Below are 16,494 nucleotides of genomic sequence, written 5' to 3'. Positions count from 1 at the left end.
AGACAGTGTCTTTGGTGCTGTGGGAGGAGATAATTCTGTTGTTGTGAAGTAGATCGGGTACCCACTGCTTGACACAGTGCACCTCAGTTGACCCATAAAGGAGAAAATGAAGATATGCTTGTGGCATCCCAATTGTTTATTTACATTTAACTGTAACACAGTTACAAAGGTTTGGGAAGTTTGCTTTCAAGATTCCTTGAGGGGAATCTCAGTAGCCCTAAAGCTAAAGTCCCCTCTTTGTGTAGTACATTCTTTGTGGAGCCTTGTCTGCTACAAAGACGACCATAATTGTGAAATATAAATAGTGGTCTTTTGAAAACATTACTCAAAGTTAAGCCAAAGTTAAGCTTTACAAACTTCTTTAGCGTAAAATTTACTTCCACAGCAGAGAAAGAACATGCATACAAAACCTTGCAGAGAGTTTTTATTGATTTGTTCAATTAAAATGGTCACAGTGGGGAACAAACCTATCAACAAAAGCTATGAAAGAGCCCATTAACATTTCCTGATACTTTTATCTCTAATTATACTGCTTTTTTGTCACACTGTTATGTAAAAGGAGGATTAGCACTACAGTTAAAAACATAATAGTTGAATTTTAAAATAAGATTTTTCTTCTTTAATTTGAATAAGTACTTCTTCTCAGGCACTGCAGCATTATAAATTCTCAGAAAATTGGAATGTAGTTATTAATTTTGGTTCTGTGTCTTTGAGAAATGCATTCGGCAATCCATACAATGTTTCTGCATTCTTGCTCCTTTAACTTCACATAGGCGTAAAATACTCCAAAATGAAACTGATTGTTGAATGCAAGCATGTTCAGCTTTATCTGTGGAAAAGATTAAATAAGCATTATGACAAAATATCAAAGGCAAGTGTGATTTTTAGATGGTAGCTTTCATCATCAAAATTTCTGAATAACTTTGCAGTCACAACTGTACATAGGAAACTCTTGAGTAGAAAAATAATTGAAACATCATCTCCAGATTAGTTTTGGTAACAGTCTATAACAGCATTATAGGTAAATAAAAGACTATGGTGAAAGAACTTATAAATAGACTATTTAAGGGATATTCCATTAAGCAGTTTATATGATATGGGTTTTGTATAGGCTATCAGAACTGTCAGTTCTATAACTGTTCATCAAAAGAATGTCCTGGGATTTATTATATTTGAAACGTTAAATCCTTCTATTTTATTTCATTGGAAAGTTGACAGCCATCACAATTCTGCGTTTTTTGATGCAGAGCTGAATGATGAAGTAATGTAGAATCAAAAGCATAGTACCTCATTATTGTTTTAAATGTTATTCCACAGCAGTAACTTCCACTTTGATGCATTATTGTTAGAACCTCTTACCTCATGTTCAAAAAATGCATCTTCAAGTGTCTTTTCTCCACTGTCATTCCCTACACCTTCAAACACAGCCTTGTATTCCTAGAAGCATAGACATCCGCCCGATGAAAACAACACTTTTGTATTCTGTGCATTACACTGATTTATTAATTAAACTACATTAAGTTATCTTTCTTTATAGTACTCAGATATAGATTGAAATATTCTGTAAACCAAAACTTAAAATCATATAGTCACCAGAAACAAAACAGTGTTTGTACTTGCATTTCTTGCTGTCATTTCCTATTACTTAAGGTAATTTCTTAAAAAAGAGACTGCAGAATGACATGTGACCTTTCACTCCTTTGGATAGAGAGCACCGAACTTCTTGTACAAATAGCATCCATCAGAGCCAGATTTGTAAATGGAGCCAAAAGCTGTACTGTGATCCGCCTGCAGCTGATCGTTTTATTTCCATTAGTCAGATGGATTTAACTCATCTGCACTGATGTTGTACTAAAATCCATCAATTTGATATGTAATGCTGTAATATTCTGCACAGATATGTTTGACTTTGTTTCAGATGTGTTACCGTTCTTTGTGATTTTCTTCTCCATGTGTTTGTTTTGTTTTCTCCTATAAAGCAGCACTGCAATGCAGATCTATTTCAAGGGTTAAGCTTTTGCTCCAAAATCTTGGAGGCAGAAACTCTGAAGTGAACTTCTGTTTGAGGAGATTTAAGAAACAAGAGCAGCTTTGTTTATTAGGATATTAGGATATGTATCATTTAACATGCTAAGAGGAACTTTGTATTGCCCTAGGATAGCAAGTTACCCTGTGTCATCATATCAGAGGCCTATGTGAACTTTCATTACAATTCTGTTGAGATCAAAAGATGTTATGTATTGTATATTCATTCTTTGTTATAGAAAATTAGATTGCTTACTGCATAGTAATCTGCAACACACTTCACTTGCTCGTAGTCATCTGCATTGGCCAACAGATGTAAGCCTTCTGGATAGAGTTTTCCACAGGTTGGGTATAGCTTCTCTCTGTCTTCTTTACTGAGCTCAGTACCAAATGAATTAATAGTGATGATAAAGGCACGTCTGTCTGCCTCAAACTTAATGCGTAAAACAAAGAATAATCAGTGTTGTTAGAGATGTCATTGCAAAATAAATTTTTCAGTAAGCTAAACTATGGAAACTTAAGTAAGAAAATACTTGTTAAATTTTAACTAGAAAATCAAACAGTGTTTTGCAAGCACAGCTTTTATTTTGTGAATTTTGTTCTGAAAATATCCACTCTGCTATTTCCTCCTTCCTCTACTTACATGACAAGAAGCTGACAACACAAAAATCTCTGTACAGACCATTTGGAGTTTTGAAATAATACTCTTAGAAATAATAATAATGCACACAAGGATCAGTAATCACATGTACTGTTCTGGGATAACTCAGAATAAAACTTGAGTGGGCATTTTGGAAATAAATATTTTCTGGATGCACATATTTAAAACAATAATTTAATTCAGTGAAGAGAGCTGTTTACTTGGTAAGTTAAAGTTTCCAAGTGTTTCGCATAACAGTTAAATCTTTAATGCAGAGAAGCAAGAGCTACTTCATTCTACCAGGACTAGATGCCTGTAGTACATGAAGTATTTTCCCTGCAGTAACAGACTGGAAGTCATTCTAATGCTTAGATCTTGGGTTCTTCTTTTGTGTAACCAAAATATGGCCCGCCATAATTTTAATTCAGACAGTGTGAATTAAAAATATGGCAAATTAAATTTATCTTACTCAATTCTGATTAAAATCTGTTCTTCTGTCTTGAAATCTAAAGAGACTGTGATTTTCTTTTTTTTCTTTGTCTTCCAAGAACATTGATTACGCATGAAACACTTCTGATTGTAAATAAGCATTCAGAGATTTTAGGCAGCTTGCAACATGTCTTACACTGCGAACTTTTGAACTGTTTTGAGCAGAAAAGTACACTTTTCTGTTGAATAAGACTGACACATGCCATTGCAACACTGTTCTACAAATTTAGCGGTTAAGCACATATTCATAGTTCCTACTTCTGTGTACTGGAACATATTGTAACAGGTACCCAGCTGCCCTCTGGCACTGACTTCAGAATAAGGAAGATGAATAAACAGTACAGAAATAATGAGAAGAAAATAAGTGTGCTTGAAAAGCTTTCTAGCTAATGAATAACTGGCCCAAATTTGACTTTCCTTACTAATATGAACGGGCATATCAACCCTAGTGAAACTGGTTTGTGTAAAGATGAATGCTTTTCTTGTTTAACCTGTCAAAGCCATGTAGAAATTAGCTGTTAGATTTGTAGCATTTTATTGGAAAAACATTCTCCTATGCATTTACAAATAATCCTACTGGGCTTGGGTCCTAGTCATGGTGGTTTCCAGCTTGAGTAAATGCACCGGATCAATCTTGACCTTTCAGTTTAACAAATTATTGGCACATTAAATTGTTCATAGTGAATAACGCTGTGAGGCAGCTATTTAGTGACTTGGGCCATTTCATTGCTGCAGGTAAACATGGGGCTACAGGATGACCATTTGCTAATTGCCTCAGTTTCCCTACGGAAAACTGAAGGTGTATGTCTGCTACCTGAGAGTGCATGGTGTCTTACCAACAGGCATTACTCCAGCTACAGTGCAGTCCCACAGTTTGTTGCGACCTGCAGGGCTAAACATGCAGTGCTTGTTGCCCAAAGAAAAGACATTACCAGTGCTTTTAGTGCGGACAGTTAGTACCATGACTGATGGTCAAGAGGGTGAGGTATTACATACAGCCACCTCATTTTCACAGGGTTAGAATAGATAACAAGTATTATCTTGAGTAATTAAACTTTGACTTTTTCTAAACTGATCAGGTTGCCTTCAGATTACTAAAATATGATAAAAAGGACATCTAGAAAGTTTATCATGCTGGCTAATTGACATTACATAGGAATTTTAGAGAAGCTTATCACAGACCAAACTGTTACCACTGGTATAAGAAGAGCTTAACAGTATGCTTAGCCTGTTTTCCGTTATTAATCTTCTCTCAAAATGAATGTCTAGCCAAAAATGAATTTGATGCAAAATTTGAATACACTGGGACATGTCTTTACCTCTGCCAGCCAATCTCTTCATTTTTATTTTCCAGAAAAGGAATAGTCTCAACATTTAATTTCTGATCAGTTCAACTCATTAAGGATACTTTCTTTAGAACACAACCAAAACATTATGAAATGGTTGAATAAAATATGAGATTGCACTCTCACATCAGCACATTATTCCTTAAGATGTAATTTAGGCTCATTTTTCCCTTCAGAGATGAGTTCCCAGGTTATCTTTTTCCCATAATGCAAATTTTTAGTGTGAGGTTGTAAGATCTCAGTGAGTTTTATTCCATCACTTTTCATGGTACAAGTTATGCTGATCCTGAAATAAAAGACTCCTGAATGGGAATCACAAAATCACTGAATTATAGGGATCAGAGCAGACCTCTGGAGATCATCTAGTGCAACCTCCTGCTAAAGCAGGTTTCCTACAGTATGTCACCCAGGAAAGTATCCAGGCAGGTTCTGAATGTCTCCAGAGAAGGACACTCCACAACCTCTCTGGGTTGCTCGTGCCAGTGCTTTGCCAGTCTCAAACACTGCAAAGAATTATAATAAACCATGGGGGGAAAAATTGAGCTGAATGCTGAGAACACCATTTTAAGAATTTATTCATCATTTTTTACAATAACAAGATAAGACAGTAACATTTCCTGTGATGCAGGTATGCTTTGGGGAATAGGAGGTTGAGAATGCTGTATATCAAGGCAAAATTACATTTTAAACTTTTTTGAGTTGAGTTAAAAATAAGTCCTGGAATTTTCTGTGTGACAGTAGATCCGAAGGTCGATCAGCTCTAACTTCAACCATTAATTTTCATGAAAGAGTAAAAGAATATAGTGGCCCCATTAAATTTAAAGATCACTGTAGTTAGTATACAATAATGGCGGAATGTAGGTACATCAAGTTCAATTTTGAGCTAGGAAATGTAACTGCCACTTTAATTACAGAGGGCAGGCAAGAGTCTGAGACTGGTAAAATGTTTATTCTGCTCTCTGTTATAGAAAAAAAATAGCAACTGAGGCTCCCTCCTCCCTGGACTAGTTTCTCTAGTCAAGATGTGAAAGTCTTTTTAGAATAAAGAGTACATCTAGGATATATCACAGCAAAACACTTTCATATTCAAACATTTGACAAATAGTTTTGCAAATGGAGACAAAAAGAACACGAAAGGCAAAGTGAATTAATTATGAAAGCATTGTGGAGTACTTTAATGTGCAATGAGTTAATTTTATTCTTACCTCAAGAATAGGTTTCATTATTTCTGCTGTAGTACCTCCTTGTTTTTCGCAAAACTTGTAGAATGCCTCAAGATAAGACTACATAAAAGGAGCAGAGAAGTATTTTAAATGTTACTTAAGATCTGGACCATGTAGTCACAAATCTCATTTTTAAATTCTTCTGTAAACTTACAATTCTGTCTATTTGAATTTGAGTAAATGCTTAATTTGCTGGATTTAGTATTAAAATGAAATTATTTTGTTCTTACTACATGTTTAAATGTTTTCGAAAGCTGTTTTCAGACAAACATTATGTTTTCTTTGCTCTCTACATAATGTTCTTTAGCTCCACTGAGTTTCTTCTGCGTAATAAGCAGATGGCTGCTGAAGGAAACTGCACTTACATTGTGAAGGAAGGGATTTGAGTATATGCCATGGGTGTTGGGCCAGTACTATGAGAGTACACAAATTAATCCCCACTGCTCTACGCTACAAAACCCTGGATTAGAGCAGAACAGTGTACAAAGCTTCTGTAATACCAATCTATATAGCCCTCGGGTCTGTTGGGGATTCAGTCCCTTGCACCCACTTCAGTATAGCTCAGCAGGAAGGACCTGAAATATCTCATGGAGTTGTTCCTTCTGTCTCCCTCTCCTCCGGAATACCATCATAGGGAACATTTATGTCATCAAAGTATGTTTGACACACAGTCACATGCAGGGAAGCTGTCAGTAGTGATGCAATTAAGTGATTTTTAAGTAGAGACATCTCGGGGGAATCTGCTGTTTGGAATTCTGTGTTAGGTTGTGCATAGTGCTGCCTGACAACAGTGCTGAAATATAATTGATTGCATTGATAGCTGAAGCAGGGGAGAAAGGATATATTAATAATTTAAAAGTCTTTGAAGAATGATCCCCTGATACTTAGAAAAAGAAATAAATAAATGTTAGATTTAGTAAGTGTAAACTTACGATCATTCACACAGTAAATATGAATCAGATCCATATGTAAACAGAAGAAGTACCTAATTTATTAGTAAAAGATCATGTCATGAATTGAAGGAGCAGGCTATTTAAGAATCAGATAGACACTGGGAATTTCAAAATATCAGTTGTAAGAAAAACAGAAGTATTTTTTCTTTCCCCTTAATGTGATCAGATCACTGTAAGATTATTTCCCGCAGACTGAGGCATCCCTTTTGAAAGACAAAAATGAAATTGGAGAGAATGTGCTGCGTGGAACCATTAACAGAATGAAATATGTATAGCTCTTAAAGAGACCAGCATAAGATTATTGACCTGCATGCTAATATTTGGAAAGTACCTTGAAATCACAAGGCACAAATCAGATGCACATCCTTACAGCAATATGTTGTAACAATACTAAATATAATTTTAAACATGAATGAAAATTAAACAAAAATGCTCTCTAGACTCAAATTAATTACACATTTTCAGATCACACTTACCATTTATAAATAAACATACGTGCTAGCCAAAAGACTGCTTAGGATCAGGTAGGACAGATAACAGTTCTGCGGCATTTGGAAGATAAATTCATAAACAAATGCATCCGGATATTCATCTGACATCTACAGCATTTTCACTAATGAGATATTAAATTAGGATTTGGAAGCAGACCCAACATTTGAAATCTCTCCAAGCACTGGAGTAGAAATCAAAGGAGCTGGAATCAATTTCCAGACTTGCCATCAGCCAGGTGACCTTAGGCAGCTTGCTTCATCTCACCATGCTTCTATTTCCCCATCCATAAAACAGGGTTAATGATACTGACCTCCTTTTGTAAGATGCTTTTAAAATGCCAAGGATTATTATTATGTTGCAAGAACTTGCCTTGTACAGTTTGTTGCGCATTATTTCAACGTTCATTTCATCCAGGTCATTTTCTGACAAGCAGTCTTGAAAGAAAGCAGCTAAAAGTAGAGTATATTACATTGAAGTATAAATGTATGTGCTGATAATTTGCAACTGTATAAATGTACATGCTGATAATTTGCAACTCTTGTCCATTGACAGTTACCAGTGTGTGAGCAAGAGTCTGACATTTCTGTTGTATAAGAGAGAGGAAGAGAAATCCTCTTGATTTTCTCCTTATCCCCTTATTCCCTCCTTTCTAATGACAATCTGTTGCAAAGGGAATCAATCAGTGCAGCAGCCAGAGTCCACATCTCCTGAGATCATCAGATGAGAAATGTTAATGAAATCCCTAATCTTCTCTGAAGAAGATGATTTTATCATTAGGGGGATTTTCTAGTGGGGAACGTCAAAGATAACTTTTGACCTAAATCTTGCAGGTATTCTGCATTTGTTAAGGTGAGCACTCTTTCCTAGTTTACCTCTTCCTTCAGTGTGTTTGTCAGAGGCAGAAAGGCAACAGGATGCAACTAGAAAGGAGTGCAGTCTTTGACCTTGACTATCTGCAGATCCTAGTCCTCTTCTAGAACTGTCTGAAGAGCAAGACAGTTTTGAACTGGCAGGCAGGGGATGCGGTTCATTTGTGTGGTTGGGCCACTTAAAAATAGTATATTCATAACTAGCAAAGGCATGCCAATCTCTCACGTCAGTGGGGCTGGCCAGTGCTGCATTAGAGACAATATTGCCTCAGACACCAATAACAAAAGATGGTGTTCAGGGAAAGCATGTGAGTCTGGCCAAGTTTGGAGGTTTCTCTTTTTCATTGTGAAAACTTGCTTAAGAAAGGGAAGAAAAATATTGGACTGAGAGTGGAGAAGGGATCAAAGAGAGAGAACTGCTGGGGGAACACCGTTGTCAGAAGAGAAGGACCTGTCCCATGTAATAGAATCATAGAATCTTCGAATGGCTCACGTTGGAAGGGACCTTAAAGATCATCCGTCTAGTTCCAGTCCTCTGCCATGGGCAGAGTTGTCATCCAATAGATCAGGCTGCCCAGGGCCTCATCGATCCTGGTCTTGAATAACTCCAGGAATGGGGCATCTATAGTTTCTCTGGGCAGCCTGTGCCAGTGCCTCACCTCCATGTCTCTGGAGCAGATATTCTCTGGCCCTTCTGGAGAATGTGCGCTGGAGCAGATGCTCCTAACAGCAGCTGTAGCCTGTGGAAAGCTCACCTGGGAGCCAAAGATATGTGTGAGAAAGAAGAAGCTACAGAAAAAAAAACAACACCATCTACTGACTATCAACCCCTGCACATGTCTTTCACTGCTTTATTGGAGGGACTGGACTGATCTGGAGAAGGGAAAAGGGAAATGTCTGGAGCTAGGGAATGGGAAAGGAAGAGAAAAGGTGATTTTCGTAAGTGTTTAAATGTTCATATCTGTGTTGTTTGTCTCTTTCCTAATGCTCAGATCAGGATTCAAACCTACATATAAGGCAATATATTAATTTTCAGAGAGTTGATCTGTTTTGTGTACAACAATGTTTTTCAATCTTCCTCTGTCCCACTGGAGGTAGTGAGAGAGCAAGCAGTTGGGTGGGAGTCTGGCTGCTACCTGAGGCCAACTCAGCAGCCCACCACACCTAGTTGGGAAGCAGGACACAAAACTACATACAGTACTCAGAATGAGGGTATGCAGTTCTTTCTTGCATGATCAAACCCATTCAGATCCATCTTATCTGTACCCTTCCCAACAGTGGCGAGTTTGAGCAAAATTACATCCCAGTTTCTGAGTACAATGTTCTAAGCCCTCACTTTGCTTTGCCTTTAGATTTATTCTTTCAGGATAGGATTGACTCTGTGCTTTAATAATGCCCAAATGCTCAAGGGAGAGATTCCAGATTCTACCACAACATCTAATATTCATTAGTAGATGTCTGTTCCTTGCTCCTTAGTGAGGGATAGGCAAGATTTCATCTTACGTGTTTTAATTATAGATACGGGTGTTGAAATAAAAATCTATATGCTCTAACAGCAGCTATACTTGAGTATAAAAGATATCCATTACTCCTCTTGAGTAGCATGTTTTCTTTGTGTCTGCTTCCCAAGACTGATATAGAAGTTGTTAATAAACGTTGCCAGAAAATGTCTTGCACGCTCCTCCTGAAGAACTTGATCCAGTTGATCAGCCAATTATTTATGCGTTTCGTGTTACCAGAACACAGCACATCCAATGGAAAATGTGTTAGTTGATCTCAGCTGCTCTTAAGAATACAAAATTAGGAGTTTCAAGAAGCAAATAAGAAATAATTTAGTATTCCTTACCTAATGGTGTGTCAACCAGAATTGCATTGAACAGCTCAGTGGGGTTTGAGGCAATGCTGACTGCTTCCATTTGCTCAAAACGTCCCAGTGGATGACACTTGGGAACAAGTTCAGCTATGGGTCGCTGGTGTAATGTGCCCGTTATTAAAAGAATTACATTGTCAATCATGTAGCTGTATCTGTATTTGAAAGAAAAAATAAAAGAAATGAACCTTAGCTTTGTAATTAATTTTGTCTTGAAAAAATATAAAAGCCAGATTTAAGTTACTAACAACACAGATGACAGAAATGACTGTCGTATTTGCAGGTTTGTACCTTCACTCACTATCACCACCTCATTTGTCAAAACCTGAAGCTTTTAAATAGCTCACTCTGTGACCCAGTTTTGTTTTTAAACCATGTGACTGGTTTGCAAAGGACACTTAACCAAAAACAAACAAAAAAAAGGAAACAGAAACATGAATATAATAAGCATAATAGCTGTGAAATGTAGATTTGATATAATAAGTGACAACATATGGTGTCAAAACATAAACCAGCTGACTAAGCAGCTTCTCTAGTTTGGGATTTTATTATAGAGTGCACAAGAATCTAGGCACTAAAACTGCAGAATCCATGTAGATGGACCAACCTTTCTTCTCTCCCAGCTTTAAAAAGAGAAAAATGTGTAGAGGTTGTTTCAATTTTCTTCTTTATTGATGACAATTTTTTTAGACGTTTACTATGAGTTTCTTACTAGTGTTACTGTCAGAGACTGTTAAGAGTTTTGTCAGCAACTCAGAAATGGAAATATGAAGGCTATTCCCTTAGGACACTTGTAATAAGGATGCTACTCTTCAGCTGACATTGTTGGTTCAGAACACAGCTAGACACACATAGAAATTAACATGATCCCAAACAACATCTGTGACAGAGATGAAGGATCTGGTGATACGTAGTTCAGTGACACTATGGTTTTGCTAAATATCTTGAACTACTGTCTCCATCATTATCACAAAACAGCTGTGGGCAGAGGGTATGTACACGTTTACATACTCATGTCAATCAGAATGAGGAAAAAAACTTGTCATTTTCACTTTCATTTCTCTGAAACAAAACCTAGATATTGCTTGGATACAGGTCATAACTGTCCCAGGGCAGTCTTTAGTATCCTCTTGGTATAATAGCCGAAAAAGAATTATTTTAGTGTTACGATAAAAGCACTGCTTGGAAGTAAGCTGAACAGTTTAGTGGCCTTGTCAGAAGATCAAGGGGAGTAAATAGTTAAGTAAAATATCCTGGTGACATTTCACTAATCCATGTTGTTATGCTGTTATAAAGCAGAACCCCATTCTTTCCTTAATGTTAAGTCATTTATTTACAAGTTTTGTCTGTTTATAACTGCAGGGAGATCAGAACTTTCTCTTCATTTGGCTTCAAACAGCACTTGTGCTCTTAAACAAAGCTTCTTGGATTTAAGTACCTTGCAGCAAGTCATTATTTCAGTGTTTAAATGGTATAAAAAGTATGGTAGGCATACAGTTTGTTCTTTTCCCCTTCAAACGAAATCTAGAGCTTACCATCTTCCCAGGAGTTAAATCACTGTGCTGGAAATTGTTAATCTTTCTTTAATCCTCCTCACAGACGTACTTTTTGCAATGCTAATTTCTGAATTAAATGATGATTGAAAATAACAATGGCTTTTCACTACTCCAGACCCATACAAGGTAAGGAGTCTGCTCTTTTTGTGTTCTTCAAAATAAGTATACAAATACTATATGTAAATGTTGCCATATCAAAGTAATTCCACTGTTTTGAAATTTAATGCAAATTCCAGAAGGCTGTATTTACATTGTTTTAACCTGAAGCTGTGTTCTTGCTTTGCATCTATAATTTAAGCAGTGTGGTAACATTACTTACGTGATAAAATTCAGAAAAGTAGCGAGTGGTTCAAAAGCATGGTTTCTGAAGTAATGAAACTCTGTGAGCAGCTTTGTTTTCAGTTTATCATCAATGGTGGAAATTGTGAGAGGACCAGACTCATTAGCAAGGAAGTTGCCATAGTCTGTTGTCTGTAGATGTAACTTCAGATCTGGAATTAGATTCAGGGAAGAATAAACTGTCACTGCTTTGATACAAACCAAATCAAATAACTTTTAGCATGTTCATTTGTAAGGTTATATTTTCATGTGAAGGGTCTTTTCAAATGCTATTGCCTTCTACTTGTAAGACTCATTGCCACAAGAAACCACAAGTAGTTGACAGCTTTGTTGGAAATCTTACTAGTAAATTTAATTAACAGTTACACCAGGCACGGTGTTAATTACTGCTTTCTCTAGCTCCTTCCTAGTCAGCTTTGTTCACTGTTTCAATTTTAAAGATGTTTTTGGGATGTCACTATTGCACCATTATAATGTGTCTGTTACTTTGTGCTCCTATGTTAAATATCAGTGGGAATCATCCTGTGGATTAAGATCTTCAGTTTTCATATGAAACATTTAAATGTCATGTGAGACTATAATTTCATGTGATCAAACTGCCTGGAGAGAACTCATCTTGCCTGACTTAGGCTCATCTCCAAATGAGATCTTCAGAAGACTGCCTGAAAGGGCACGGTTATACTCCTTTAGCTTTTCTGTTTTGGCTTTGTCTGATCTATGGCTGCTGTTAACAGATCCTGAGAAACTGTTCCAGAAATTTGGGTTATCATGACATATTCTGCCAGGGCTCTCAACCCCAGTAGCTGGAAAAAAGAAGAGTTGATTCAACAAGGTTGAAAGAAGCTTTTATAATAGCAAAAATAAAATAAATAAAATAAAGAAAAATAAATAAAATAAAATAAAATAAAATAAAATAAAATAAAATAAAATAAAATAAAATAAAGAATCCCTGCGATGGCTATTTTCCACAATGAAATGAAGGCAAAGATATTAATCAGTTCTTAGCGTTCAAAGGGGTTTAGCACTTCCTTTTAGAAAAGACCTTACTATATTGTGTAATTATGTCTAAGCGTTATATGAAAGCTATCGTAAATTGCTGGGATAATATTACGAGGTTTTGGCATCAATTATGATTAGATTTCCAGATAAAAGCTATATGCCTATAAGAGAAGTTAATATGAAGTTAGTAAGGTGTGCACTTATTAGTATAGTAACTATACTCCCCTAAATCCCCATAGGTATACTTTATTAGTATGCAGTAAGGTGGCCTACAGTGAGACTTCATGCAAAAATACGAGCACATTGCAAGTTCTGACTCCTAAGTCCGCACTAAAACATTGAGATAGATCACCCTTAGAGCTCTGTATGTGGGTTCTGCTTCCACCTCAGCTCATTCCAGTGACTACAACAGCACGATGCTTTGATAGGACAGCTGTGTTCTGTTAATGCTCTGGAACTATTAGCACTTCCCTAGATCTTCCTGCAATAGACAGAGGTCATGTTACCAGTGTAAAATAATTTCAGTACAGGCTTCCATCCACAATTAAGCAAAAATTACAGAATGTATGTCTAAGGGGAACTAATGCTCAGAGAGTGGCTGATTCAAGTTGAGTGTGGTTAAGATAGAAAAGTCCTGCAAGAAGTTGAACTGAGTGTTAGTCCAAGATCTTGGCATCAAGCATGTGGAGTCTTGTGTGACTCCTGACTGTGGCAGCCAGCTGCCATCACATCTCAGTTACGCTGTTATTTCAGCCACTGCATGCTGGCATTCTAGCACAGCAAGTCAGTAACTTGCTTTATCGAGGTGGGAGCAGAGCTGGGCTGCTTATCCTTCTGTGACTTAGTGCACGTTCTAGAGAGCAGCATTTGTTCTGTCACACAAGAAGTCAAGGAAAGAATAATGCACTGAATTTAAAACCTCCTGTATTCTACTTCAAAGAGTGTCAGCAGCATTTCCTGTGAAATAGATGATGCCATAGGGTCAAGCTAGCAGCAGGCCATGTTGTAGAGCTTCTAGCCAGAGTTGTAACACAAAAGGCAGCTCCATGGAAATAATACCAATTCAATCAAGCCCAAAAGAATATCTAAGTTAAGCTGAAGGTATCTTTGCCTCTCTGTGAGGCCCTGAATTGAGAGGGCACAGTGATATCAGAAGCTACTCTCCTTTTTCTCTTTTCCTCTCACTGTTATACTTTCCCTGTAATTATCAAGCAGATGTCAAACTCCTTTTTTTCTCTCATGGTTCTCCTGTACTGACATTATGGTTTCTCCTCTAGAGATACAAAAACCACTTTGAAATTAAAAGGTCTTTTTGGTTCTATTTATGGCTTACTTGGAGCGGTTTTGATTCTGTTTCTTCCTGTTTGTTTTAGAATATTTATAATATTTTAATCTTAGTCCAGTTTTTTGTGGTCTGGTGCAATGCCACAGAATGCAAAACGGTGTCAGCTTATTACATTTCAATATGAATTCATGAATTAAAGGCACTCTAGGACAATTAAAATACAGTGCTACAGCACTAATGCATATGCTGGACCTTTTAATTGGAAAGAAGATCCAGGGTACATACATAGAACCATATTCTACTTTAGAGGTAAGGGCCTGTTTTTTGTTTACCGTACACTTGTTATCCAACATGATATTACAGTATCATGCATGTGCCAAGAGGTGTTTGCCTTTAGGCCCATGTGCAAATCCATTGTTTCTCAGATTTTCATTATATATAGCATAGTTGGTAGATAACTGATGGGTGCCTGCTGTCTGGCAAACAGTGCTTCAGTGAAAGGGAAGTAATAGTGGGTACTACAGATGACCTTCTACGCAGGTGGGTGATGGCTGCTCTTTCTGTTGCTAAAATGCATTTGCATTCTAAAATTGAATGAATATTAGAAAAAAAAGACAGTTCAAAAATAAGGAAGCCCCCACTCTTTCAAAGTCTTAATGAGAAGATGATATTACCTCTTTGTTGTAATCTGCCCATAAAGAACTTTGCATGCATAATATTGAAGGTTCATATATCTCAGAAATGTTATGAAACTACCTGCTGTTTGTTAATAACTTCCTCGTAAAATGACTTAAAATAGTTTTCCTTGTCTTGTTGAACAGAAGCAAGAATTCTGTGGGAATGGAATAGGAAACTACATTCAATCCTGTGTACATCCAAACTGCTGTTATGTGAAATGGAGAGTTGATGCAGCTCTCCAGCTTATCAGCTGAAGAGGGCACATGCACTTGGTCAGCTGATGAGTCTCTGGATCCCACTGACTGCACAGAGAATCTCTTCTTTAACTGTGAGAAATTTTATCCAGACGACAGCTAAATACCCACACATATCTATTTAAATGTAGTTGTTTTAATCTGGAAGATTAATGGTGTGCAACCTCCCAAATTTGTATCTTAATAGTTAGACTGCCTCAAAACTCTGTTGTATGTGTGAGTCATCAGGCTCTGCACTTCTCATTTTCTCAACTCTATCACTGCATAGACAAAGCAGCTCTGAATAGAATGAGCTTATTAATTCTTGCTGTTTCTTTTTCATACAAGTCTAGTATCTCTGTATTATAGATATGATTTCAGTATACAATCATAGCTATTATTTGAAGTCAAGGAAGGAAACTTCATGTTTCTTTAGAAAGGTGATTTTTTTTCTGTTGCGTTTTTCCCTGCCAAATGTCTAAGGGTGTGTCATATGATTCTTGCACAAGTCTGTCTTCATCAGGCTGTGACCAGTCTTGGGCATAGAAAGCTGTTTTGGAAACTACTGTGTGTTTTTTTATTACTGTGACAAAGTCACCTTGTAAGGAAAAGGGGGGTGTGGGGGGGAGGGAAGAGGAGTAAAGCTTATTCTTTTCTCCCTTTAAGCTTGTTAATAAGTTTTCTACCTTTGTGACATCTACTTTTTTCTGCTGAGTAAATAGAACATCCCCCACTGTTCTCAAACTTGTGAAGTAATAAAGTACTAAAATTATATCTTTCATACAGAGATTCAGTGTAAGCTTTTAATAAGATTTTGCAAACTATTTTATCCAGCTGAAGTGATACCAAACTTGCACAGATCTGTCCAATGGTTAAAGTCTGTGAGACTGCCAGTTTATCAGTAAACTAGAAACTCCCCCATCATCTTGATTGCTTTTCAAATCAATCTACACAATTCTGCACAATAATTTCAATGGAAATCTGTTAGCTTAAGCATGAGAACATTTCTTAAAAGGAAATCAGAGTTATGTCTGTATTTTAAGATAAGGCTCTCAACATTCTTTTACCTTCCATTCTTCAGTGGTCCAAGGAACAGTATTTCTTCCTAAATGAAAGAAGACAGCAGACTTACCTTCTAATGTCTCACACTGTGCTAAATTGACATAGTCTGCACTAGTCAAGATCCCGGCTTTGAACCCTCGGACCAGCCCTTCCAAGTAGCCATGGTCCACATTGAAGTAAAACTCTGAGTATCCCGGCATGGAGGAAAGGAAATTCGGTCTCTCTGCTGGGTTCTTGATGTTACTGAGTATTTGCCACCAACTGTTTTCCTTCTCTTTGAAAGGAGTGACAAATAGTCATTGCTTTCCTGCCAGCCTATGATTATGTTTTACCAACTAGTTTCTTCCTGTTTCTTGCTCTTAGTTTATGTGGTTCCAGTACAGTTGATGCTTACACAACAGCCACCAAGTAAACCCAACACCCTCCTGCCAGAGC

General features: G+C 37.0%; 1 protein-coding gene across 1 annotated transcript; it reads right to left on the bottom strand.

Annotated features, from left to right (window-relative positions):
* Positions 1–404: 404 nt before the first annotated feature.
* ATP6V0D2 (ATPase H+ transporting V0 subunit d2) lies at positions 405–16,400 on the bottom strand. Its single transcript, XM_015855898.1, has 8 exons — positions 16,130–16,400; positions 11,783–11,954; positions 9,884–10,062; positions 7,538–7,617; positions 5,706–5,783; positions 2,282–2,458; positions 1,360–1,437; positions 405–829 (listed from the first exon to the last, which is right to left on the bottom strand). Exons 1-8 carry the CDS (start codon positions 16,257–16,259, stop codon positions 668–670), a joined length of 1,056 nt encoding a protein of 351 aa, XP_015711384.1. The 5' UTR covers positions 16,260–16,400; the 3' UTR covers positions 405–667.
* Between the last annotated feature and the right edge of the window lie 94 nt (positions 16,401–16,494).

The sequence above is a fragment of the Coturnix japonica genome, chromosome 2 (assembly GCF_001577835.2).
Source record: "Coturnix japonica isolate 7356 chromosome 2, Coturnix japonica 2.1, whole genome shotgun sequence".
NCBI lineage: Eukaryota > Metazoa > Chordata > Aves > Galliformes > Phasianidae > Coturnix > Coturnix japonica.
The sequence above is the reverse complement of the archived record's forward strand: the minus strand, read 5'-3'. Positions and strand labels throughout refer to the sequence as shown.

Excerpts from the sequence above, each read along its gene's own strand:
- ATP6V0D2 (XM_015855898.1), bottom strand. The coding sequence starts at position 16,259 with ATGCCGGGATACTCAGAGTTTTACTTCAATGTGGACCATGGCTACTTG. Across the intron at positions 5,784-7,537 it reads TGCGCAACAAACTGTACAAG|TCTTATCTTGAGGCATTCTA; the intron begins GCAAGTTCTTGC and ends CCTTTTATGTAG. Across the intron at positions 830-1,359 it reads ATGCATTTTTTGAACATGAG|ATAAAGCTGAACATGCTTGC; the intron begins GTAAGAGGTTCT and ends TCTTTTCCACAG.